Source organism: Lagenorhynchus albirostris, chromosome 16 (assembly GCF_949774975.1).
Source record: "Lagenorhynchus albirostris chromosome 16, mLagAlb1.1, whole genome shotgun sequence".
Classification (NCBI taxonomy): domain Eukaryota; kingdom Metazoa; phylum Chordata; class Mammalia; order Artiodactyla; family Delphinidae; genus Lagenorhynchus; species Lagenorhynchus albirostris.
Window position 1 is genome coordinate 53,383,083 of NC_083110.1, and position 26,533 is coordinate 53,409,615.

At 45.2% G+C, this 26,533-nt stretch overlaps 1 protein-coding gene across 1 annotated transcript in view; it reads right to left on the minus strand.

The window, feature by feature from the left end:
* PIK3AP1 (phosphoinositide-3-kinase adaptor protein 1) overlaps nucleotides 1-26,533 on the minus strand; it is a 113,599-nt gene that overhangs the window by 38,646 nt on the left and 48,420 nt on the right. The window contains exons 3-8 of the mRNA XM_060125739.1: nucleotides 22,707-22,843; nucleotides 20,130-20,274; nucleotides 17,893-18,035; nucleotides 17,632-17,764; nucleotides 14,666-14,862; nucleotides 11,831-12,020 (exon numbers count right to left, since the gene is read on the minus strand). Of these exons, the coding sequence (XP_059981722.1) occupies nucleotides 11,831-12,020; nucleotides 14,666-14,862; nucleotides 17,632-17,764; nucleotides 17,893-18,035; nucleotides 20,130-20,274; nucleotides 22,707-22,843 (945 nt within the window). The remainder of the gene's footprint in view (nucleotides 1-11,830; nucleotides 12,021-14,665; nucleotides 14,863-17,631; nucleotides 17,765-17,892; nucleotides 18,036-20,129; nucleotides 20,275-22,706; nucleotides 22,844-26,533) is intronic.

Here is a 26,533-nt window from a genome sequence, read left to right on the forward strand (position 1 = left end):
AAAAAGGGAAGATAAAGCAATTCCCTTTTTCTACCTTTTCAGTTTAATGTTTCTTGAAATGTGTGTAGTGGAGACATTACATTGAATATAATGTACCTTGATACCCTCTGGTCCAGAGCCCTGTAATTCCAAATGAGTAAACTGTTAATTCAGTGAACTTCTCTTGTCAACATTGAATTCTTTAAAGTAAACCGTAGAGAGATTAGGGTGACTGTACTGATCCTGAAACACACCTAGAAGTGTTTTAATTTTAAAAATAAATTTCTGGGACTTCCCTGGGGGTCCAGTGGGTAAGACTCTGAGCTCCCAATGCAGAGGGCCCGGGTTCGATCCCTGGTCTGGGAACTAGATCCCACATGCCTGCCGCAACTAAGAAGTCCACATGCTGCAACTAAAGATCCCACATGCCGCAACTAAGACCCAGCACAGCCAAAATAAATAAATAAATAAATAAATATTTTAAAAAATTTTCTAAGAACTCACAATTCAGTCCTTAAAAATTCAAGACCAGAAAAATGCCACTTATTTGAGATTTCTATTTAAATTGCTTAATTGTGGTTTTATGGGACATGTTTCTCATGGAGTTAGAAAATTGGGAAGAAAGACATATCCTACAGGTGTGCCTTACTGGGAGCAGGACCCTCCTCTACCCTCCTGACTCCTACCCCTACAATACCTCACCCCTTAGCTGCCTGACCCTGACCCAGCCAACTTTTGAAACTCTTCATTCACACAACAATAAAACACAGAGGGAAAGACCCTGAAGGAAAGACTTGCTTGCATCAGACACCCCTAGAGATGAGGGGAGGGAAAAGCTTTGTGGACCTATCGTTGGGCTCTGTCATGCCCAGTGCTGCATCCTCCAGGAAACCACAGCGCCCTCAGGCTCCAGCATCTCTAAGAACCTAGTGAGGGCAGAGCAGCATCAGGACAGTTTCAATCACCAATAACCAGATCTCCCAGGCTGGCAACACCAGAGCGCAAACCTCACACACACAATCGGCCACCCCCACTGACAGTGGTAAAAGAGACACGCACGGCCTAGCTACTTCACTAACAAAGTTCAGTTTGAGACAACTGATTTCCACATCTGAGATGTAGCTGCAAAATTGAAGGAGCTACAAAGAGTGTTGGAAAAACAAAATGTAGAAGAAAAATGGAAACAGCAAGAGCAGTCCTGGCTGGACCTGGCACGCTTCTATAACAAGGAGGCAGGCTTCTGTCCCTGGTACTATGACCCCATCATAACGTGCTGAATTTTATGTGGGTTAAAGAAAGAATTTTAAAAAGAAAAGAGAGAAAAAAGAATGAGCACCAGTAATGACATGTCGATATCACGATCCTTTGCTACAATGCACTGAGGATGCAACATCATTGCTATGGCATTCTTGCCCCGAATTTATAACCTCAGTCCAATCACAGAAAGCATCTGACAAACCCAAACTAAAGGGCATGCTACAAAATAACTGATTGGTGTTCTTCCAGAGTGTCAAGATGAGGAAAGACTGAGGAACTGTTACACATTGGAGGAGACTAAGGAGAATAACAGCATGCACTGCAGGATCCTATCTAGGTTCAGCATCTAGTCCTACTTACAAACAGAAAAAGAACATTAGGGGGAACAGTGAAATTTTGAACAAGGTCTGGAGTTCGTTAGTGGAATTGCACCAATGTTAATTTCTCAGCTTTAGTAACTGTACTCTGGTTATGTAAGATGTTAATATTAGGGAAATCTGGGTGAAAGGTATACAGGAAGGGTAGCATTTTTGCAACTTTTCTCTAAATCTAAAAGTACTTCAAAATAAAAAGTTTTTTTTTTAAGAAGAACAGGTAGGAGGGAAAGAGATGAGAAAAGGAGAGGAAGAAATGCAACAGCAAAACTAAAGAAGCATAAGCACTGGGAATGACCTACGCTGACCCTTTCCTGTCCATCTACACTATCAAGTCACCTTCCAGGGACTCCTGTGAGCCACGCACCTCTGGGTACGATGAACAAGGCAGGGCTAAATGAGCCACCTGTGACAAACAACTCTTTTTACTCTACGGTCACGCTTTCACTGGTGGTTAAGAGCATGACTTTGGAAGGAGACAAACTAGGATCTGCTAAAGATCAGTCCTGAGACCTTAGTAGAATTATTTCTATTTCTAGGCACCCTAAAAGGAGGGTGAGAGGTTTGGGCACTGTGGTCAGAATGCATAGTTTCCAATTTTGACTCTTCCACTTCTGACTATAGGACTGCAACACCCACCCGTCCAACTGACTTTTAGATCCAACTTTTTGGATCCAGCTGATCACTTGGACTCACAAGATGACCGTGGGCCATGCTGGTGCCAGTCTACTCAGAAGGATGGAGGATACAGACCAGCAGGACAGTACCAAGCGGCCTTCCTCATCGAAGGCAGTCTTTACACCAATCCAGCAACTCGCAGGCAAGGAGACAAGATCCATATCAGGCAGGTGGAGAAGCTGCCATGGTGTCTCAAAGGAGCAGCATTTCTCAACTCTGGAGTTTATTAGCAACTCCTGAGGCATTAGCTTCCAGGGTCCCCATAAGAGGCATCCAGAGACATTGCCCTCAGGGAAGCCCAAAGTATGGTGTCCCTTTCAGGTATTTATAGTTTACATACAACTCCTCTCAGTTCCAGATGCAATTTACCACCAATTAGGGGCCATTTTTATCATAGGCAATGTTGCCTAGAGACATAATTGACATATGGCTTTTATCAGGTCACCAGGGTAACAGAGTGGAAGTCAACAAAGGTCAAATTCTCCTGCAGAAAGGGAAACGAGAGCTGTTACATTAACTCTTTGCCCACAATTATCTTGGGCCAAGTTTACATCCTCTCAGGATCTGTTTTCCGGTCTGTAAAATGGTGATAATAATAGTACATATATCATAGGTTTGTCATGAGTATTAAATGAGAAGCACAGTGCCTAGCACATAGGAAGTGCTAAATGAATGTTAGCTGCTATTACTATTGTTACCATTATCTTTATTATTAAAGCAGGTCAAGATCACAGTCAGAGGTGGTGATTACCAGCGTGCACTTTGATATCCTGGAGACCTGGGTTCAAGCCCTGGCTCTGATTCTTAGCAGCTCTGTGTCCTTGGACAAGTTACTTGATATCACTAAGCTTTCATATCTCCATCTGTAAAGTGGGTATGGATAACAGTACCTACCTCATAGGAAGACTGTATGAACCAATTGAGACGATGCTTATAAAATGTTTAGCAACAGTACTAGGCACTAAATATTAATGGTTATCATTATATTGAGGCAACCTAGACAGTTTATTAGCTTTCTATTGTTGCTGTAGCAAATTACCACAGACTTAGGGACTTAAAACAACATCCAGTTCTGTAGTTCAGAGGTCTGAAATGGGTCTCACCGAGCTAAATCAAGGTTTCGGCTGGACTGCGTTCCTTTCTGGGAGATCTAGGGGAGGTTCAGTCTTCTTGCCCTTTCCAGCTTCTAGAGGCCCTGCACTCCTCGGCACGAGGCCCTCTTCTTCCATCTTCAAAGCCAGTAATGTTGGACAGAAAGCTCAGCTGAACTGAGTCCTTCTCATGGTGCCATCTCTGGTCTAACCTGATTCCTTCTTTTACGTTTTTTTTTGGCCACGACCAGGGCCAGAGATTGAACCCAGGCCACCGCAGTGAAAGTGCTGAGTCCTAACCGGTGGATCACCAGGAAATTCCCATCTTTCTTCTACTTTCAAGGTCCCTTGTGATTATACTGTGCCCACCCTGATAATCCAGGATATTCCCGTTATTTTAAGGCCAGCTCATTAGCAACCTTAATTCCATCTGCAACTTTCATTCCCCTTTGCCATGTAATCTAGCATATTCATAGGTTCAGGGGCATTATTCTGCCTACCACAGGTAAGACCAAATGTGAGCACAGTCAACCTGTCATGAATTTCCTTCCCATGTGGGACTGGCGAGGGGAGTGGGCACAGGGACCAGGGTGCACTCAAGCAAGTCCTTCCTGTCATGTCCACATATGGACTCAGTAGCCCTGGCCTGAGGTGGGCACAGGCCTCTGTTGAGTCTCTGTAGGGGCACTGCCTTAAATGAAGAAAAATACTTTTCTTTCCATTTATATTTTAAATAAAATGATTATTTTTATACTGAGTTCAACATAAGTATCTTTGAATTAGACCAGGAACAGTGGATACACACATTGGCCTCCATGTCCCTATTGTGTACTCAAGGCAAACATCCCTATTCAATCATAGCACTCTTTGTGGCCTCAGAATCCTTCTCAACACAGCTCCCCAGGCACTCAACGCCAGCTAACTGACACTGACACATGAAATCACTTTTAAAACACTATTTGCCATAGCTATATTAGGCAGTAAGTCCTCGTAGTAGCAGATACTACTTTCGTAATCATAAAGAAGAGAAAAGAAAAAGTACCTGGTGGTTTGGACTTAATGAGAGATAAAACCCTCAAACTGTAAATTTGACAACCCATGCGTACATACAACCCAGGCACACAGTAAAACAGGAGCGACTGAAATAGAAAATTCTGGAGGTGAAGGGAGTCCGTTTCCAGACAAAGGACATTTTGAAAAGGAAAGCACAGCAACAGATCCCTGCGTCCCTGGATGCTCAGGGTTTGTACTTCAGATTCTAAGCATTTAACCTTCACCACTTAGATAAACTGAAATGTGCTGAAACCTGCTGGTCTAAGGAAAAAGTGCAAAGTTCTTTCATTTCATTGGGAAAAAACCCCAAAACAATAACAAGGAAACTCTGGGGCCACAGTCTCCTTCTGGGAAAAGCAGCTGCAGCGTTACACTATACTTTTTCAAAGGAGTCAATCCCAAAGAAACCATTCCTGGGAAGAAAGAAGCTTGAGCAGATGAAGAGAAGGCAGGCAGGCAAGTAATTAAGGAATGAATCAAGAGCAATAACTAATTTTCAAAGAAGCTCATATGATACTCCTCATGGGACATAAATCTAGATCACTCGGCTGCAGTGGAAACTCCATCCAGATTATGTGTTGTTAATTTAACAGAAAACCTAATCTGAGTATGTAATACAGTAAAATGTTGGATACTGAGAAACTATTCTTCTGGAAAGGCTCTCAAACCCTGAAAGCAGGCCAAAAGAATTTTTTTTCAGCAAGTGCTTTTGTGGCCAGAAAAGAGGCTTAGAACAAGGATCAGCATGGTAAAACATGTGAAGAAAACCTGAAACCCGATTGGTTCCATCTGCACACAGGTGGAACGGACTGCTGTGATGGACCATGTCAATAAGAAAGTCCAACCTTCCCATACCCTCATGGAGAAATGAAGGGAAGCAGAGAGACAGACAGAGACAGAGAGGCAGAGACAGGGACAGAGAGAAAGAGATAGTCACACACATGCAGAGGTGGCGGGGGAAGGAGAGGGAGAGAGACAATGAGACACGAAGAAAGAGGGAGTTGGGCGAGGGGAGAGGCAGAGACAGAAACAGAGACAGAGAAACAGAGACAGAGAGAGGAGAAATGGCAGTCTGAAATTAGAGGTGCTAAGGAGTGACTGACATTGAAAAAGAAGCTAAGCATGAAAGGGTTAGGAGAAGCAGCATGCTAAGTTTCGTGGATTTCTTAGCAGACAACAAGTACCTTAGTGCAGTGCTCCTGGTAAGCACACAGGCCCTCTGTCTTGCAGGAATGAGTCCACGGGATGAGCTCCTGATCTGGTGTAGTGGGTACTATGACTTGCTAAGTCACAGGTACCCCTCCCCCAATCCATTCTCTACTAGCTGCCCTCTTGAGGGCACCGTGTCTTTTTCCTCAATCGTACTGTCACAGTTTGTAGTTATATATTCAGTTATGCAGTACCTTTGTTTAATATCCAACTCTCCCGCTAGAAGGGAAGCTCTGGAAGGCAGAGATCATACCAGCTTATTTACTGACTCCTCATCACCCGGCACAGTGACTTAAACACTCAAGGGGGTTGATAAATGTTGTTGAATGAATGAACGTGAGAATGGACAAACTAACGGGTAATAAGCAAATGAATACATGGATACGGAGATCTTTGGGCTTTGTTAAGGAATCTGGGCATTTCCCAAGCTGAGAAAAGAGAAGGGCAATTCAGGCAGCAGGAACAGCACAAGCAAATGTATGGAGACAAGAAAGAAAAGGCAGCTGGGAACAGCCAAAGACGTCCCACCTTCGGGGACATCTAACAGGTATCTCACTACCACCTATCAGGGAAGTGACGTCCTTGCACTGGAACATCAACAAACAATTCCACACCACAACATCTAGGATGATTTCTTATTTTCTGGTAACTCTCAAATTCAAGAAATAATTGAGCACCTGTTGTGTACAGCCTGTGGATGATACACGCTTCCTAACTGAAGTAGGAACAGGTAAGCAGAGGAGCGTGTACATAACCAGAGTGCAAAATGATCTGCATGCCGTGCCCGGGGAGGGTGTGACCCACAGCTGTGCAGGTGCAGAGGGGAGCAAGGTCGCTGCTGATGGTGAGGATTTTATCTTATTAATTTAAAAACATTCAATCCAGCATGCTTTCACTAAGTGCCTATCTCCACAACACAGTTCTTGTACATCTAGAGGAGGGAAAAGCTACAGCAGCCAGGAAGTGCCCGGAGGATCCCTCTGCTTCACCAGGTCAGTTTCAGCCCCAGACAAGACAGGAACAGCCAGCCCTGCCTCAGAGGGAGTTCCTTGCTGGTAAGACCTCATGCCTTGCACCCAGCCCCACTGCCTCTACGGCACTTCTTGGCTCTACTAGCCAGGGTCTTCCCAAGATGAATAGCAGGAGGATGGCAGAGACTCCGCGGCTGCAGGAAGGAAGACTCTTGAGAGAAAAGTGTGCAGATGGAGGAGATACGGCAACATATGTGTCTATATGGCTGATTCCTTTTGTTGTAGGGCAGAGGCTAGCACACCATTGTAAAGCAATTATACTCCAATAAAGATGTTAAAAAACAAATGTGCAGATGGGGAAGGCAACATGTTCCAGTAACTTAATTTTACTTACAAATGGTCCTTCAGGTGGGCTCAGACCTTACATGGCTGGGCTATGAGGCTGTTCACTGGGCCCAGTTATGCCCCCAGCTCAGAGGGGACCCTGCTCACAGAGACTGTAACCAGAGAGCTCCAGTAAAGAAAACACTGCTGGAGATGATCTGTTACAAAGGCGGCAGTTACCAAAGAGGTTGCTAAGGGAAGTCAGCAAGTTAGCTGGGGCTAAGCTGGCTCTCCACGGCGCACAAACTTGAGCCACAGACCCAGGTGGAGGGAGCAGGGGCGCAAAAGAAACGTTCAACGCAAGGGTCACAGGAAGCAGAACAGCCCTCTGGGATGGATTAGTGTGACACGTGTGAGTTTAGTCTCTAGTAGCGAGACATTGCATCTTTCTCCTTTTACTCCTCTCTCCTGATGCAGAAAGACAGACCTCTGAGATAGTCAAGCAGCACTAAATCCGCAAGCGGATTGCCTTTGTAACAGCTGGACGAGGGCCTCCCAGAAATGGCTCCTGAGGCCTTAGTACCCAGAGCCTTACCAAAGTGCCCAGTCACTCGGTGAGGCTTTCCACACAAAACGTATTACCTAAGTCAAAGGACCACCAGGACCACCACATCGTTCTCTGAAGGCAGGGTTAGAAGCAAACGAAGTAAATGAGAAAAAAATCAGGAGATAGTGAAGACACCCAAAGAGAGGTGTGCTGTGATTTTTAGTTAGTGTTTGCAGAAGCTTACCCTAAGGACATTTATTTCTTACACAGTACGGTGCGGAAAATGATGGTTTAAATCTGTGGGCGTTTGAACACAAAATTCTCAAGAGAATTGAAAGCAAAGTTGAAAGTCTGATAACAAAGACGTAGTTACCACCTGGTGGCAGCATATCTAAACTAAAGACAGTATGAGGAGTGTGTGTGTGCCTGTGTGTGTGTGTGTGCGCGCACACGTGTGCACACGCACCCACACACGCAAGTTCAGGGGAAGGATCATAAAATCTCAGGATCAGAACCCAACATTGCTGCCCAGCCAATTCATTCAACACTGGGAGTTTCCCTGACAATCTTCCTACTTAGTGCTTGTTTGGATTCCCTCTGGGGACCTCATTACTATCCCCTTTCCAAAACTCAAGTCAGAAAGAGGTAGATTTGTCCCAACACGATCAGATGACCTCCAAAGCTGTCGTAAGGAGATGGCATAGAGCCTGCACTCCATAATGTTTGTCCTGTGAGTGAATGAATGAATGAGTGAGCGAGTGAGTCAGCTAGTGAATAAACACGGCCTAGTTTCCTTCCTATTTTCAGCCTCTAGGGTTGAATGGTAACAAAACGAATGATAACCTCCGCTATTTAGATTTAGGAAATAGCTCCCCTGTAAGTATCCGTCCCCGGGCTGGCAAGTTCTGACCCTAGAAGAAGGGCATGCCAGGAGGGTCCTCGAGCTCAGTGGGCAGCTGACAGACTTGACCCCTGGGAATATGCAGACCCAGATTCCTGACCTAGTTCTCCCTCGATTAGACTTAAGTAAGTTACTAAATCTTGAAGCCTTAGCGGTCTCCTCTATAAAATGAAGATAACTTTATCCACCAAGCCCCAGGACGCTCAGATGAGATCACAGAGATGAAAGCAGTGTGTTGACTTGAAAGGGCCAGAAGATTACTGTGCTGGCTGGTGTTACAAATATGCATCTTAGATTTATCAGTCTGTCCTACTTATTTATGACCTAAACTGCCTTCTCCCCTAGAGAGTCACTGGTAGTAAGATGAATGGTTCCTCCCCAGGTACAAGTTGCTGCTGCTTCTGGGCCAGTAGGTAAGTGGTCATTCTCAAGATTAAACCACAGAGACAGAAACACAAATCATATCTAGATTCAGAAAATTCAGAGTTTATATGATCTGGCAAGTGAAAACTGCAGAGGGTTTCCTCTGCCCATTCCCCAAACAGCAGAATTCTACAGCCTGCCTGTTGGTGGCCTCCTTCTAGCTCCACGGCAACCAGAATTCCCCACCCCCACCCCACCCCCTGGAACTTTACAAGATGCCAACTGGCCACAAACCAGGCAAGCTCCACAGCACTCCACCGCCTTGGTAAGTGCTGAAGAGGCTCAGCGCTCACGCTGTGAGAGGCCCAGCACACAGGAGTCATGGGATGGCTGCTGTTAGCATTCCGTACAGCTTTGCACTGCTGTGGTGGGGGGGTTTCCTGTGTTGGAGCATCTAGAGGGATAAGAGGTGTTAAGGCTCTCTGTCAACACTAAACCAACTGCCAGTAAAGTGCGGGATCCTTCAATTGTTCAACTGCCCCACCGTAGGGACACAGGGCAGAAATGATGATGCATGGTCTCTGGCTTCCCAGAGGCGTACTAGTTTTTCTCCAAATGTTCTTTTGTGAATGAGTCTCTCTTCCAGACTGAAAAGGACTGTGTCTTCCCTCCACCCCGTTGTCTCACCAAAAACCAGGAGTGGGAGCGGCAAGTGGCAGAAACACAGATGCTCCGGAATGCTTGTTGGGTACACGGAGAGATGGATGGATGTGCGAGGGTAGGGGCGCCAGAGGCGGTTTTGTGAGCTAACATCTGGGCCGCGAAAAGAGGAGGCGTGGCTGGAGCTGCTAGATGGTTTTTCTAAAAGAAACCACGACTAAAATTTGTGGTGTTAGATGGAAACTTCTGGCACAGAATAAGGAATATGGTCCTAAAGACAGAGAGACCTGGGTTCAAACCTGGACTCTATCACTTATTAGCTGTGAGACTTTGGCGGAGTTGCTTAACCCCTCTGTGCCTCAGTTTCCTCATTTGTAAAGCACAGGTTAATAAAAGCACCCCTGTATGGTTGCTTTGAGGATTCAGTGAGGTAGAGGATGTGGATGGTGAGGATGACGCCTTCTCTCCTCACCTTCCTGCTGGGTTACGGCTCATTCGGGAAGAGCTTCCACAAGTACTTCAAGTCCTTCCAGTTAGATGCTGAGAGAGAGCTTCTACCTTTCTTTCCCTCTTTCTTCTCCTCCCCCAGAGGCACAGCCAGTCTGACTAGCAAGCACCTAACAACCACTGGACCACATCTTCCAGGTGTTAGGGTTGCAGTGTCAAAGGCTCTGCTGGTGTCAGGGTTCACCTCTGGCCCCCTGACCCACCCACATTTCCTGCTCCAAAGCACCCTCTTAATGCCTGCTTTTCCGTTCATGGATGGGAAAATCAGGCCCAACTCCTTGTGGGCCCAGGTCCCCGCTTCTCCTCAGGCTGAAAATTGTCAATACTCAATCTAGCCCATTCCAGAAATTCCTCTATCAATAAAGCGATGGATGCATTGATAGGTATTTGTCTTGTCTTTCTTTAATCTATTTATTAGACCAGAGGGAAGGAGGGAGAAGTTGTAGGCAGTGTTTCAGAGCTCTTAGCATCTCATAGCAAATGGTGGTAACATATAAAGAAGGCCCTTAGAGGGCCGGTTGTGTGGTCCTCCTGCTTCAACCCTGATATGTGCATCGAAAGCCAATGTTTATTTAGACCAGTGGTTCTCAAGGGGAGTGGCACTGCCCTCTAGAGGGTGTTTGGAAAATCTATGAGGGTATTTTGGGTTGTCACTATGATGCAGGGACACTACTGGCATTTAGCAGAAGGGAGAAAGATGCTAGACAACCTTCAGTGTGAGGGACAGCCTTGTTTTGTGTCCCTCATGACTTTTAAATATTTCACTAGATACACATATGGGTTAAAAAAAAAACTGCTTATGATACATATTTATACATATGTGTATATTTGTACATATCTGTTTATATGTATATTTTTTAAAATTTAATATCAGCAGGTATAAGGAAAAATATGGGCAAAATTCCCCACCAAACTATTACAAGTGCTGTATCAGTTGGTTGAGTGGAGTCATGAACTTTTAATAACTCAGTTATACATTTCTTTTTTGTTTCCAATTTTTGGAAGAATGTATTATTTTTGCTATTAAAAAGAATTAAGATAAACAAAAACGGGCAAAATTTGTTAAGCAATTTACAAAAAAAATCATATCCTGGAGATATGATATTTTGGAAATAAGTTTATTATATATTAATCCAGTAAAATCAGGTTATCAAAAAAACCCTGCTTATAATTTTCTGAGCCTAGAAGCTAAACTGCTTCATTTATAAAATACAACTTGTATTTTTGCATTGTTTTGATATACACCAAATTTTCCAGGAATTCAATTACTATGAAAATGGAGAAGAGAATGTGAGGAATCATTCACCATTTAGGAAAATCCAGGCATTGATGCCAGCGCTGCTGGCGGTATCCAAGTCACTGATACAATAAACATGTCGGTCAGCACTTGAGGCTGTGACATTGGCAGTGATTCTGAGTGTAGGTGACTGCAACTGACTAATGCACTATGTCCTTGCATGGAGGCACATCTGAGCATTTCCTCTCCTATGAGTTCTCTTCTATATTTCAATTGGGACTTATATTGGATTTCTAAAAATTTCATATGTAGGTAGGTTATATTATATGTATCTCATGTCAGGGTAGTAGCGGGGGCATTACAAAATGTTTGCTATAAAAAGGGCCCGTTGGAACTGACAAAGTCAAAAGCCACTGGTTTCGCTTCTGGATCACAAGGCAACGCCTGCATCAACTCTGTAAACTTTCCAGTCACACAGCAGAGTCATAGCAGAGGAAGTGTGGAGAACGATTCTGCTTGTCACAGCACATGATGACCTGTCTAACTTTGTGTAAAATGGGATCTTCATCACTCCGGAGTGGGGCAGGGGGTAAGCAAGGGAATTTCCCCACACACAGCAGAAGGAAGAAACGCGTTTCTCAGCAGAAATATGGAAGCAGAACTGCGCTGTGCTACTTACAGAGGTCCTCGGTGGCAGCTGGGACAAAGGTCGCCATGGACTCATACAGCTCCTCGTCACAGCCGGGGTTGAGGGAGCACTTCATGAGCAGGTCTGTGGAAAGGTGGGCCATGGACTCATACACAGAGTCAGCCTCCTCCCCTTGCATCAGTTCCTCTTTAATGTGACTCTTCAGCATGTCCACAGTTTCCTGAAAGAGAAGGTGGGATCCCACAGGCGCACTGACACAGCCGGGCTCTCTGGGTAGAGTCAGGCCCTCGAGTGGGCTTGTGACAGCAAAGTAAAGCCTCACGCGCATTAGGGTTGCAACTATGTGCGCATGTCTGTATTTCCCACCACACTGAAAGCCCCTTGAGGCCAGGCTCCAAGTCTTTTTCTTTGTTTTATGTTCTTTGTTTTAATCTTTGTATCTTCCTCCAACACTAAGAACAGAGTTATGCACTCAGAGGAGACACCCGTTAAATGTCCAGTGCCCAGAGGATACAAATTTAAAACTTTCTCGTGGGTACCTATTACGTGTCAGGGACAGTGCTACGGATGTGCCTATACATTATCTCATGGCATCCTTTCCACCACTGTTTGAGAGTGTCTCCTATTCCCTGGTCAAAAGATGTGAAAACCAAAGCTCAGAAAAATCTAGTGCCTTATTCATGGGTCTGCAATCCTGGCTTCTGACCTTTCTACTATACCCTAGTGGTTTCTCAAATGGCAACAAATGGCACACAAAGGTATAACCCTTGCTGATTAGTCAAATGGAAATTCAAATGGGCTAAACAGGGCTGCAGCCAAGGTGCTCTTGCGCTTGTGTGTAGTCAGAAGTCCCCTGGGGACTTGGTCCGCTAGTTCCTTCCTGCTCCTTCCACCTGTTCTTTCTATTAGGCTGCTTCAAAGTGCCTGACAGCACACCGCTCCAAAGCGCCCGCCTCAGTTTTACAGCCTGTGCCCAAGAAGAGAGACGGTCTTGGGTGAAATGCCCTGAAGTCAGAGAGGCCCCCTTTGTCATTCTGCCTCCAGGTGGTTGTGAAGCCAGAGAGGTGGCTTCTCTGAAACCCCTGCACAACTTTTCCTCGTAAGAAACTTTGGTGTTTCACAATCATTTCAGCATCAACCCACAAAAATCCTCATTTTCATCATCACCACCCCAAGAGAGCTAATCTGCTATCTGACACTCTGTGTTGGTTTCCTGATGAGCCCCAAGGAGTGGAGTGCTAGAGACTCAAGGTCTGGCATTTGGTTCTGATATGGTGGAAAGAGGAAATGGGATGGTTCTTAGAGGTCATGAACAACACGGAGGAGCAACCTTTTGGGGGCAATGCTGGAGATGCATCGGTTGAAGTGATTGTACTTAGAAAACAAAGATGATATGACAAATGTGAACCAGATTAAGTTCAGTGCAACCTGAAGTGCATCTTTCCACGCCCCTGTGACAGAAAGTAGGAGAATGCTCCCCAGCTTTACCATCAGCTAGGTTCAAATCCTACCTCCACCCTGACTAGTGTGGGACCCTTGGCACCATGACTCGGCCTTTCTAGGCCCTTTTCCTCCTTGGTTGAAGAGAGAGAACAATACTGTCAACCTCAAAGGACTGTGATGAGGATTAAAGGAGAAAATGTATTTGCCAATCAACTAAATTCAATAGATAGTAGTGATTAATATGAATACAGTATGTTCTTAATAAAAACTATTGGCAGGGAAATGAAACACTGCATTTTATACATTTGTGACTCCAAAGTGAAGTAAACACTGTGGACCGTAAGTACCGTTTAGCCTCATTTACGTCAATGATGCCCCAGACAGGCACTCATGCTATTCTGTTTATTCAATACATTTAACCACCCCCCAAATTTTGGGAGGCCTCCTCTGTATGTCTCAGTGAGTTGCTGCCTTGTAGACTGTCAAGCACAGAGCAGAAAGCTAAGTTTCTGGGGAGGTGTCAGGCTCACTCCTGTCTGGAGGTAGTGTTAATTGTTCCTTTTGAGGTCACAGCCCCATATGAGAGGATGAGCTATTCCTGCGTCACTGCTGTGAATTGTGAAAATGGAGGAAAACCAGAAAAGGGTCAAGACAGGAAGGGCAGCTGCCTCCAAAACAATGGAAGCAATATCGGGGCAGGGAACAAGGCCTAGGCATGGGATGAGATTACACTTAAAGAAAGACCCAGAAGTCAGTGATCAAGGAGGATCTGTGGGTCCAAAACCAGGGAAGCAGATAAACCTTAAGACGGGCAGAGGCTCAGAAAGAGAGAGAGGTTGTCAGCAGAAGGTGGGGCCTCACGGTCGGCCTCCCTGAAGCCTCAGGTGCAGAGCTCTACTGTGGTCTCCGCTAAGGAAGGAACCAAGCCTAACAGTTCACCTGGGCCTGATGGTGGGCGAGGGAGCTGGGAGCATCCTGCCAAGTACCTTGGAGGTGGGTGGGGAGGTGACTGAGAAAGACGGGTCAGCATCTACCTTCAGCAGATTCACTCTATCAATGCTCCGTAAATTCTTCGAGGGCAGATCTCAGTGCTTTACACATATTATTTCTTCTTATTCTCAAAACAACCCTAAGGGTAGAATTATTATAAACTTTCTCCCGCATATCACGAAACTGAGAGAGACAGAGGACAGATACATGATTTGCCCAAAGGCACATGGCTGACAAGTATTGGTGAGGAATTTGGATCCAGATCCATGTGACTCCGGAACTCATCTCTTAAGCCCATGCATACTGGCCCTGTCAGAAGAGGCACGTGAGAACATGCTAGAGATGAAATCCACCCAGGTCTTTCGTGAAAAGGCAGCCCTGGGACCACATGGTGCATTTCCAATCCTAGAGCCTCTCCTGCCTCGACCTTACCACATACTCGTCGATGAACTGCCGCAGGTCCCGGAAGCCGTGCTTCTCGGCAATGGTGTTGGGGTAGTGGCCGTGCTTGTTGGCCACACTATAGGCCTGTAGGGCTCCTGGGCAGGTGAGCAACAGGGCAGTGAGGTTCTTCAGTCCATACTTGGCAGCGAAGTGCAACAAAGTGGGCAGCTCTTCATCCCTCTGATCTGAAAAATTGTCAAGGAAAACTTAATGGCCAGATAAAAAGGAAGGCACGGGGTGGTGCGGGGACTTCCCTGGAGGTCCAGTGGTTAAGACTCTGCACTTCCACTGCCGGGGTCGTGGGTTCGATCCCTGGTCAGGGAACTAAGATCCCACTTGCTGCATGGCACGGCCAAAAGATTAAAAAAAAAAGGAAGGCACGGGGCACCTTGCTCATGGAGATGAAGCTAGAAGCCTAGTATGGCATCCAGCAGGTGCTCAATCGTTACTTCTTGGTTGATTGACCTAACAACTAACAGCTTCCTCTGTGGCACCACTGAAGATGACAGAAGAAATGATACGTCAATTAATCAGCAAATCTAATCATTAATAGCCTACCTTCTTTCTTTAAAAAGATTGGAGAATCCTGAGAAATAACACTAGTTCAAAATGTGCTGATGTTCCAAGGGCTTAAGCAGCAGCCACAAAGTACAACAGGGATCATGTTTCGACATTCTCTTAAAATTTCAGAGCACTTTAAAACAACTGCTTTATGCTGATTAAAAGAAAGAAATCCTGGGACTTCCCTGGCGGTCCAGTGGTTAGAACTCAGCGTTTTCACTGCCGTGGGCACAGGTTTGATCCCTGGTCAGGGAACTAAGATCCCGCAAGCCATGTGGCCTAGCCAAAAAAAAAAAAAAAAAAATCCATCTTCTTAGCTCTTACACCCAATTTCATAAAGTATGCCAAGTAGTCCTGGGGCTGTTCCTTAGCCTTTCTGTGGCCCTTAGTTTTGAACTAGAAAATATTTCCAGACTATCTCAAAGGGACCTGGAAAGATTAACAAGATGGTTTTCAATGAGCTCTTTGTTTAGGACAGGTTTTGAATGATGGTATTAATGCGTGGGAACCCCAGGATGCCCATTAACCCTCTGATTCGTGGGAAACAAAGTACTTCTGAGAGTCATTGGATCCCCATGACACCCTCCACCTACTAATATCTGGATACAGCAAGTTAAACTCAACCAAGGAAATAGACGTGTTTGTGTTGTGGAGTTGGGAGACAAACCTTTTTTTTTAATTTTCATAAAAGTTGATTTCTAAACCCAAGAGTGATAGATAGATGTATATATACATATATTCTTTATGTGCATATATATATTATACACACACACATACATATGTTTTTTTTTTTTAAAAACTGCTTTTTTTTTTTAAACTGCTTTTTATTTATTTATTTTTTGCTGTGTTGGGTCTTCGTTTCTGTGCGAGGGCTTTCTCTAGTTGCGGCGAGCAGGGGCCACTCTTCATCGCGGTGCGCGGGCCTTTCACTGTCGCGGCCTCTCCCGTTGCGGAGCACAGGCTCCAGACACGCAGGCTCAGTAGTTGTGGCTCACGGGCCTAGTTGCTCCACGGCATGTGGGATCTTCCCAGACCAGGGCTCGAACCCTTGTCCCCTGCATTGGCAGGCGGACTCTCAACCACGGTGCCACCAGTGAAGCCCCCATATGTATTTTTTTTAATAAGACAAACTCAGCTTCCTATTCACCAGGATATGATCCTTGGAACGAAGGTCTGAAAATGTCCCCAGGATCCCCCATGATTGTCAAACTATGAAATACTCCCTCCTGGGCTTCCCTGGTGGCGCAGTGGTTAGAGTTTGCCTGCCGATGCAGGGGACATGGGTTCGTGCCCCGGTCTGGGAAGATCCCACATGCCACGGAGCAGCTGGGCCCATGAGCCATGGCCACTGAGCCTGTGCGTCCGGAGCCTGTGCTCTGCAATGGGAGAGGCCACAACAGTGAGAGGGCCGCATACCAAAAAAAAAAAAAGAAAAAAAAGAAATACTCCCTCCTGAGCCTCAAGTTCAAGAATAGAGAATATTAACACCTGTTGGAAGTGACGTGAGAACATTCCACAGTAGGAAAATGGAGAGAGGCAACAAGAGAATGCGCCCAGGAGAAGGACATGAAGGTAATATAACCTCATCCTTATTGTTCTCCGAGGCTGTGGAAAGATGGAACGCAGGCACTGGGTAACCAGGGGCTTGGGTCCCATTTGTGTAGTGCAGCTGAGATGTGAAGGAAGAGTGGTGTCTACAAAAGAACCGTACCAGGCACGCCAGGCATCATCCCCATGCAAGTGTTTCTCCCAGCTCCTGGCATGTCACATGTGCCCATGAGACTGCTCCTCCCTCATCAAACAAATATTTGTTTTGAGCCTACAGTGAGCCACCAGGCACTGTCCCTGTCGTCATTCAGCTGACAGACTAGCAAAAAAGACAGGCACAGCTGAAGAGTACAAGAACCCAACATGCTAGGGGAGCTGTAGCACGTAGATGGAACCTACCTGAGGAAGTGCTGCAGGATGAGGGGAGGAAGAAACTGCGTTCCCATGGGTCGAGGTGGCAAGAGGCAGGGCGGAATTTTCATTAGGTAAAAGAAGTTCATACCTTCCACAGAGCAGAGCACAGAAGCCAAGGGAGAGAGTAGAGAGAGGTGAGAGCAGAAATGCAGCAGGAGCCCTTGGGAAGGCCTTGTATAAAGGTTGAGGAGTTTGGACTTTATCTAGAAGACAAGTGGGAAACACAAAGTGTTTTTTAGTAAGGGGATGACATATTCAGATTTTCAATTTGGAAGAATCCCGGGCTAGCCAGAGAAGAATGACTGCTTCTCAGAGGATGAGCTGTAGAGCAGGACCCAGCAGAAAACATGAGCATGGGCTGACTGCACGCTGAAACCGACGAACTGGAATCAACCCACTGCTGGTTTCCTGAGGTTGGACTGTTGACTTACTTGTCATCATATCTTCTTCTTCCAGCTGGTTGATTCCAAAGAGGTGCAGCCCGCTTGCAGGGATGTTGTTCTTTAGGGACTCTGTTAGCAGTTTATCAAGGGTCTCTGTGTTGTAGGGCACAATTTTAAAGGCCTAAATACAAAAGTGAAGATGGTCAGATTTTAAATCCAGCTATCTCCCATCCAGCAGATTTGAGACTGGTGAACCATGACCAGAAACTACAGGTCTAGAAAACTCCAGTGTCCTTTCACCATCCTTACCTGACACATGAACTCCACAGGATTTGCAGCATTGGACAGTAAATTCCCAATTTCCTCCATGTCAGTATAATAGCTGATAATGGTTTCGCACACCACTAAATCCCCAGAATATATCTTCAGAGAAACATTCCCAGATGAAAGCTCTGAACAGAAGAAAAGATACCATAAAACCACTCGCTTTTTGTAGTACAAGAGTACAGGGAAAAGCGTTCATGGATTACTTAAATGGTGAAGAAATTAATTGGGGACTGGAAGAAAGATCTTGGAGGTGAGCTGCAGGATTGGGAAGTGAGGGAAACAGTAGAAGTAGCGGTGGGCACACTAACACACGGGAGGGCTCTGAGTCAGAGGAATTATCCTCACTGGGTCTGCAATTTAACTTTCGGAAGATTTTCATCTGTTTTGCTCATTACTGTAGGCCCAGTGTCACAACAGACAGGAAGAATAGTTGAATTTAAAGCACTTTATACAAAGGGCAGTGGTCGCCAGAGGTGGGACCTGGCGGTGGGACTCCGCCGAGCTTCCACCCCATTGGGCCAGTAGAATTGATTCACTTGCTCTGCTGCCGTCATTACTATGTGCTCTCCTTGGGTGCTCTCTCTCTTCTACACCACAGGAAGGGGTTTTGAGGGGGAAAGAAAAAATTAAAAATACACCAACCATAAAGATTCGATTCACAAAAGAGGAAATGCGACAAGTAGAGAACATGGAAAAATATTTAACCTCGCTAGAAATCAAAGGAATGCAAATTAAAACAATGGACTACTTTTTAGAAACATATCAAATTAGCAAAAATATTCAAAGTGATAATGCCTAGCATTGGTGACAATATAGCAAATAAACGAGAATAGTAATATTTCATAAAGCAATTAAGCACTATCTTCCAGGACCCTTAAAAATGCCCATTGTTTCAGGGATTCCATCTCAAGGACATAATCCTAAACACAAAAGAAAAAAACCCTGCCTGCATAAAGATGCTCAATATATCATCATTTAAAACGATAAGACAATAAAACCAGACATAGAGAACGGACTTGAGGACACGGGGCAGGGGAAGGGTAAGCTGGGACGAAGAGAGAGAGTGGCACTGACATATATACACTACCAAATGTAAAACAGATAGCTAGTGGGAAGTAGTCACATCGCACAGGGAGATCAGCTCGGTGCTTTGTGACCACCTAGAGGGGTGGGATAGGGAGGGTGGGAGGGAGACGTAAGAGGGAGGGGATATGGGGATATATGTATACATATAGCTGATACACTTTGCTATACAGCAGAAACTCACACACCATTCATTGTAAAGCAATTATACTCCAATAAATATGTTTAAAAAATTAAAAAAAATAAAATAAGACAGTAGGAAATCAGAAATTACATAAATATGCAACAATGAGGAAATGAAAAATTTAAAGATGATACTTCTATTCAACTGAGTATTATATAGCTTTAAACATTATGGTTTTAAGATATACATCCAACACAAGGAACTGGTTTTATAAATTATGGTACATCTATACAATGGAATACCTTGCAACCATTAAGCATCATTTTGTAAAAGAGTATTTATTAACATGGGAAAATATTCATAGTGTATTTCCAGGTAACGGAAGTTGGTTACAAGACATAAAGCTATGTACACAGATGTGGGAAAATACAGAAACCAGTGATTTCCTTGGCAGGGTGGGCATATGGGTAATTTTCTATCTACTTTCTTTTATGGTTACTGTATTCTCCAAGTTTGCTGTATTGAGCACACATTACTTTTGTAATAGAAAAAATATGTTATAAAATAGAAAGTTACAAACTCCCTATAATAGTACAGGGGTAAAGGGATGAAGAGAGAATGAATTAAGATTACATAAAGAAAAACGGAATATAAGGTAATAGATACTATTGGAACAACTATGTTTATAAAAATTATGAAAAAAGGCACAAAAGACTGGTAGGGTGTCAGATGACTTTTTTCCCTACTTTTCCTATTTTTCTCTAATTTCAAAAAATGTTAATATATGAACTTTATAAACATTTTAGTATATCCATCTCCCCCCGCCCCAATCACACGTATATGTTTATATAACTTCCTTTTCCTTTAAATAGAACATGGCAACCAAATCCACATCTTGGCTGTCACTTTTCTCAGTGGCTGATGAAGACAGTTGTCGGCAAGTAAAAGAAAGTAAGAGGGGGCCTCTTCACATGATGATGCCTAATTTCTGGAGGTAAATGGGGCAACTTACTGGGAGCTTTCATGGAGACGGTGTACTCATTCTCCAGCTTGGCTTCCACCCTTATCGAGGGAGAATCTTCAGGAGAAAATTCGGCTTCTGTTGTCACCCTCTCATCCAGCTTACATCTCACAATGACGTAGACAGTGGTTTCTGCCTGGAACGGGAAACCGGTCATTGTCCCTTCTCCCTCCTGTTAGGGTGCTGAGCCAGAGGGCCTCCCCAGCTTCTGCAGCCCCCGCTCTACCTAGTGAGGCTGTTCCAGAGCAGGGTGGGGTCTGCAGTCCAGTGGCGGGCAGTGACTGCTGGCCACGGGTCCCAACAAGACAAGTTACAAAACCCAAGAGTGAACATTTATAAACCTTAATAGCAATTTGATAGAGTAATTTTATGTCTGTCAAACCTAATAATAATTTTAAAACCTGGGGCTTGTATTTCATATGCCTTTTTATTTAATTTTTATAGCATTTCTTTTTTGTTGTATATTATAAAAGTATTGGTCCATGGCAGAATTGGAAATTTAAAACAACAAACATTTTTAAAAGTTCTTCACCACAGATAGTTTGAGAAGCACTATTCTAGATCAGCCTTGCTACTCAAAGCGAGGCCAAGGGACCAGCAGCATTGGCATCCCTGAAAGCTTGTTAGAAATGCAGAATCTCAAGCCTGCCTGGACCGACCACACCAGAGTCTGCATTTTACCAAGACCCCTGGGTGACTCATGCACCTTACAGAGTGAGAGGTACTGATTTAGAGAAGCCCTCTTGGGTTCTGCAATTTATGCTGTTCTTAGATGGACAAAAATAACTTACTGGAGGATTAATTTTCCCAAGGCACTGAGCAACCTAAGTGGCTATTTTACATTGCTTTGAGACCTCCTGCCAAACCTGCTAAATAGAATTATCTGTTTTACTGGGCTGGTTACGCGGTTAAGCTCTTAAGACACTGAACTGGAAAGAACAGGCCCTCTAAAAAGCAGGGGAAAAGGAGAAATTTCTGGCCACAGCTAATCCCCAAATGTTCATTGTAAGATTCTGCTCTCCAGCCCTTATAGTAGGCCTTCGTGACAAGGGCCACGATTCCAGAACAGGTGGGAGGGGGATGTGGTCCTGGCTCACGGAGACTGCTTAGGGTGAATGTGAGTGTGTTTGTGGTTGACCTGACTCCCACTGCAGGTCTAGCCCTCTCCCACCTGCCCCTTCTCCCAGGGAGCATGGGGAGCCAGAGAAGACGAGTGTGTCTCTCCTATTGACAGTCATGACCCAACCCCAGCCTAGCTGCCCCAGGAGCCAGGGACCTGGAGCAGGCAACAGTGAGAATCCTGCGTCAGTGGCAACCAGCACAGGAGAAGGAGCCAAAGCCTGGAAAACCAGGGACCATGGGAGGGGCATCATCCTTTAGTTCTAAATCCTCTCCCCACAGGCACCCACCAGCGTGGTCTCAGGATGAAAGGGGCGTGGGGCAGGCAGGAAGGAGTACGAGGGCAATGGAAACTGAAATGCCCACTACAAAGGCCTGGACGGTAAGGAAAAGGAGTGAAGTGGGTACAAAGAAAGGGGAGTGATGAGAACCAGCGACCTGGGGATGCACAGCCCCATCTAAAGGGTCACTTGGCCCAGCTGCTCATCTCAGGCCTGGTATTACCAGATTCTGATTCAAAGGAGGCTGGAAACAGGTTTTCATGCCTAACTCTTTAAACACTGTGCAGCTGGAACCAAACATGTCTATGAGTTCAATCCAGCCCGAAGCAGCAGTTTGCAGCCCTCATGGAGGGAGTCCTTGCCCAATGCCTCGTGGCCTCAGGCCGCGCAGAAAACCACTCACAAGTGCAGGGAAGCTAGGACTTCCCATTTCCATGGCCATCGTGCACTCTTGCCTACAGGAGCCCACAGTGGCAAACTTAGCACAGGGCTCCTACCCACAAAAAAGTGTTTCAGTGCTCTGAACCAATATCACACATTTCTCATCAGGAAAAGAAAGATAATGAAAAACTATCAATACTATGGTAGGATTCAAATGACAGTGGCCCATCAGTTGGCCATCACATTCAGGTCACCTCTTAACATAGGTCCTACCCCTGAAAACGTTAGTCACATGCTCAGGCATTAATTTTCTCCCTTTTGCAAGCAATGCTGGGCAGCAAGTTTCAGCCACCGAGCTTCAAGGCATTCATTTGGGCCGTAAAGGGGGCCAGTTGATGGAGAAGCAAGCTCTCAAAATGCCCAGCGCTAGGCTGGAAGGAACAGACCCAGGCCTCTAACTTCAGGGTTGGCATATAAGTGTTTTGTAATATTCATGTCTGCTGGTCTTCAACACGTTCTAAGTTTTTGATCATGAACTTAATGTCTTAGATTGATGACATATACATTCCTGGGCTCGTCTCCCTTTGACTTAAAGGAGTGAGGTGTGCCCAGGGCCCAGGCACCGGGGGTCCCAGGGTAGCTAGTGCACAGGGAAACCCCACAGGAAGGCTGGGATTATAGTAAGGTGCAACAGGAGAACCCCGCTCCCTTTACTACAACAAACTTCCACTGAAAAGCCCCAAAGCCCATGCTCCAACATCCATCCACCAGCCCCAGCAGTGCCTACCCCACAGCGGATGCGGTCCGGCTGCACCACCATCAGGCTCCCAGGTGAAGTCTTCGATGGCAGGCCCTGCTGCTCCGAGTAGGGAAGGACCTTCTCGTCCTCGGTCTCAGTGTCAGTGACTGAGTCGCAGCCAGAATCTGTGGCACAGAGAACACGGCTGAATGGAAAGAGAAGGAAGCAGTGCTGGGCATGTTCCACCCCCATAAAAACCCCAGAAGTTACCAAATAGGAAATGGCTCCGGCCGTCAAACAAATACAGGCTGAAGGTAGTGACTCAGGAAATCATGAAAGAAGACCTTATGGGGAAAAGTCAACCACCATGGAGGCCATGAGGGTAGGGTGAAAACAAGAGGACGATGGTGTGGAGAAAAGCCAAAACATTTGAGGCAGGCTGCTGTCTGAGGCTGACAGGTCTGGTCGCAAACAACAGACTTCTGGAAGCTTTAACTCGGGACGTCTTGCAGGGCTGGCTTCAGTGATTGTGAGGAAAGAGGCCCCGTCTCCTCAGGGGGGCTCAAGAATGGACTGTCCACTTAAAGATCATCTTTTGAACATCAAGTAAAACCTGCGCTTTCCAGGAAGCGATTATTCCTCAGGGTCATGGCTAGCTAACGTACTCTCTCTGGAGCAAGGGTAAAAAGCAATCACTTTCAACAAATCTTAGAGTATAACCGGGTTCCAAATCAGTACCACAGCCAACACCTCTGCTGTGGAAAGATTAGAGCGTGCACAGATTCAGTGAAGGCGAGCAGGGGTGTGCAGATAGGGTGTGGCACAGAATGAGATAATGCGGAGATGGGGGTAAGTGGAACCTACCAGCGTTCTAGGGCAGGGGCTCTGAACCAGGACTCATTGATTGATAGGGTACCTGTGTGCAAGATTCTGTGTGTGTGTGCATGTGTGTGCGTGTTCCTCAAAGAGGAACAAAATGGTTAAGAATGGATACAAGGAGAGGGAAGGTTCATCTAGTCCCTTCGTTGGGCTTGCTCTTCTCCATTCCTAAACCACTGACAGCCAGACAAACATACTAGGTACTGCGAGGACATGAAGGTGAACCAGACATCCATCCTACCTTCAGAGAGCCTGCAATCTAAAAGGGCTGGTGAGAGGTAGGGGTTAACTTGGCTGATTCCTGCAGGCTGGCCTCACGGAAGGAGTGCAATCCTTCCTGGGAGAAAGCTGGGGTGGCAGACCAGGCCACTGATATGTCCCCACAGAAAGCTGTAACACAAGCTTGCACTCTAGATCCCAGGTCATGCCAGGGGAGGGCTGTGCTCCCACCACCATGAAGGCTGAGGTGGCAGAGCAGGGATGGGGAACCAAGCACCACCGCGTCCTAGGGCTATAACTGTGAGGCAAGGGCCTCCGGGGACCTTCTCAGGCCGGGGGAGGGGCTGAGGCTTCCCAGATAAACAATTTAAAAGCCCCACAGCCTTGGACAGGGGTCTTGTCCTAGAGTCTGACATGTGTGCTGACAGATGTCTACACAAGGCCCCAAAGTGTGATAGGCAGTGAGGCACATACTCCTGCTGCTTGTCCCCTGTCTGTGATTTCTCCCAAGACGCACTACTCCAGAAGGCCGGGCTGAGTGCAGCTTGGTCTCCAACCTTGTTCACACAGCAGGAATCCAGGCGGATCTTAGTGCTAAGAGAGGGGACAAAGAACCCTGGGAGTTTCAAGGAGGAACTGTTTATGACTAGGCATCAGAACCATCAATGTCCTCTATCTTTCCTTTCAGTCCTACCTCACTTACTCAGTGCTAATTATCCCCCTGCAAAGGCTAAGTGCAGTGGTCTTCCCACCTCTCTGCGGTCCAAGCCAAGTTAACGGAAGGCTGCCATTTTCTCCATTGGATCTGCCCTTCCCCACATCCTTTTCTCCTTGACTGGTTACTATTAAAATGGCCAGGGACCATCTCCATGGACAGAGCTGTACACGCCATCCAAGCAACTCCCACCCACCACGGGAATCTGTGAAAGGAAGAGCCAAAAAATTAGGGATAATTGATATTCTTCTTCTTAATAATTATATAACACCACATCAAGCTTTAATTTTGTATTATTTGATGCCTGAACATGCCATTTTTTCATTTCTGAGGTTCTTCCTGGGTGAGAAAATAACCCCATTGACTTAAAACATTCAGTCAGTTTCTTAAAGCTGCGAGAAGCACCCAGGAACTACTTATCATTCTAGAATTGTTTAGACACTATCCTGTGTGGCTAGCGTGGTGGGTACCAACCTATTATAATTTACTGTGCAGGTATAATCTCGTTGGGATAGACCCACAGTACAGTCTATTGCTTCAAAAAAAGAAATCTCTTCAGGGACTTCCTTCATGGCACAGTGGTTAAGAATCTGCCTACCAATGCAGGGGACACAGGTTCAAGCCCTGGTCCAGGAAGATCCCACAGGCCACAGAACAACTAAGCCCGTGCGCCACAACTACTGAGCCTGCGTGCCACAACTACTGAAGCCTGTGCACCTAGAGCCCATGCTTTGCAACAAGAGAAGCCACCACAATGAGAAGCCTGCGCACCGCAACGAAGAGTAGCCCCCACTTGCTGCAACTAGAGACAGCCCGCGTGCAGCAAAGAAATGGAGCCATAAATTAATTAATTAATTGATTTTAAAAAAGAAAATCTCTTCATTTCTCCCAAATTACTGACCCAATTAGTTGGCTGGCCAAAGAGTCAAAGCTCTAGTAAATATAATCAAGAAAAGAACAGAGAAATAGAAATAAGCCAAATAAGAAAGAGATGATAACAGCAGAGATGGAGAAGAATTTTAGAAACATACTGATGTGAAAACTCATTGCTAAGAGTTTTGTTTTTAATTTCAATACAACTTTTATAGAAAAATATAAGTTACCAAAATTGTCTCAAAATAAGTAGAAAATCTGACTAAAACAATAATCACACAGAAAATTCTTCTCACTTTTCAAATAAAATGTAAAGTACAGGTCACACACCCACTGCTGCATTGAATTTTAAATTGTAGTTGCCATGATGTTTTTCTTTACAACATTTAATTTTCCTATCTAGGAAAATTCCATTTATATAGGTTTTGTGTCTCCTACTAAAGTTTAAAAAACAATAAAGGATAGTCTTATTTTATATTAAATTTATTAAAAAATTAAACCAAGCAATTAAATACAATAGACAACTGCAAAATCAAGTTTCATTCTCATAAAAACTTAATGTGTGGTAAAGAAAGCACTAAAAATCAGTACAGAATAAAGAAAATGGTTGGTGAGGATGACAGCAGATGGTACTGAAAAAATTTAGCTATTTGGGGTGGGCATGGAGGGACAGGGAGACTGTTTAGAATCTTCCTAATTCTTATACACTCCAAAATAAAATTTAGATGATTATAGATTGAAATGAACAATGAAAACAAATTTTAAAAATTAAAAAGACATGGGAGCTTCCCTGGTGGTGCAGTGGTTGGGAGTCCGCCTGCCGATGCAGGGGACGCAGGTTCGTGCCCCGGTCCGGGAAGATCCCACATGCCGCGGAGCGGCTGGGCCCGTGAGCCATGGCCGCTGAGCCTGCGATTCCGGAGCCTGTGCTCCGCAACGGGAGAGGCCACAACAGTGAGAGGCCCGCGTACCGCAAAAAAAAAAAAAAGACAAAAATATGGTTGAAAATTTTATCATTGTTTTGGGAAAAGATTTGTTTACTTTAAAAACAACTGAAGAAATACAATCCAAAAAGCAATAGAGTTGATGACATGAATTTAAAATTTTAGTAAACAAATTTATAAAAACCTAAAAACTAAATTGTAATGCTTGGGCAGCATTAGTCATAATAGCCACAGGTGGAAACAAC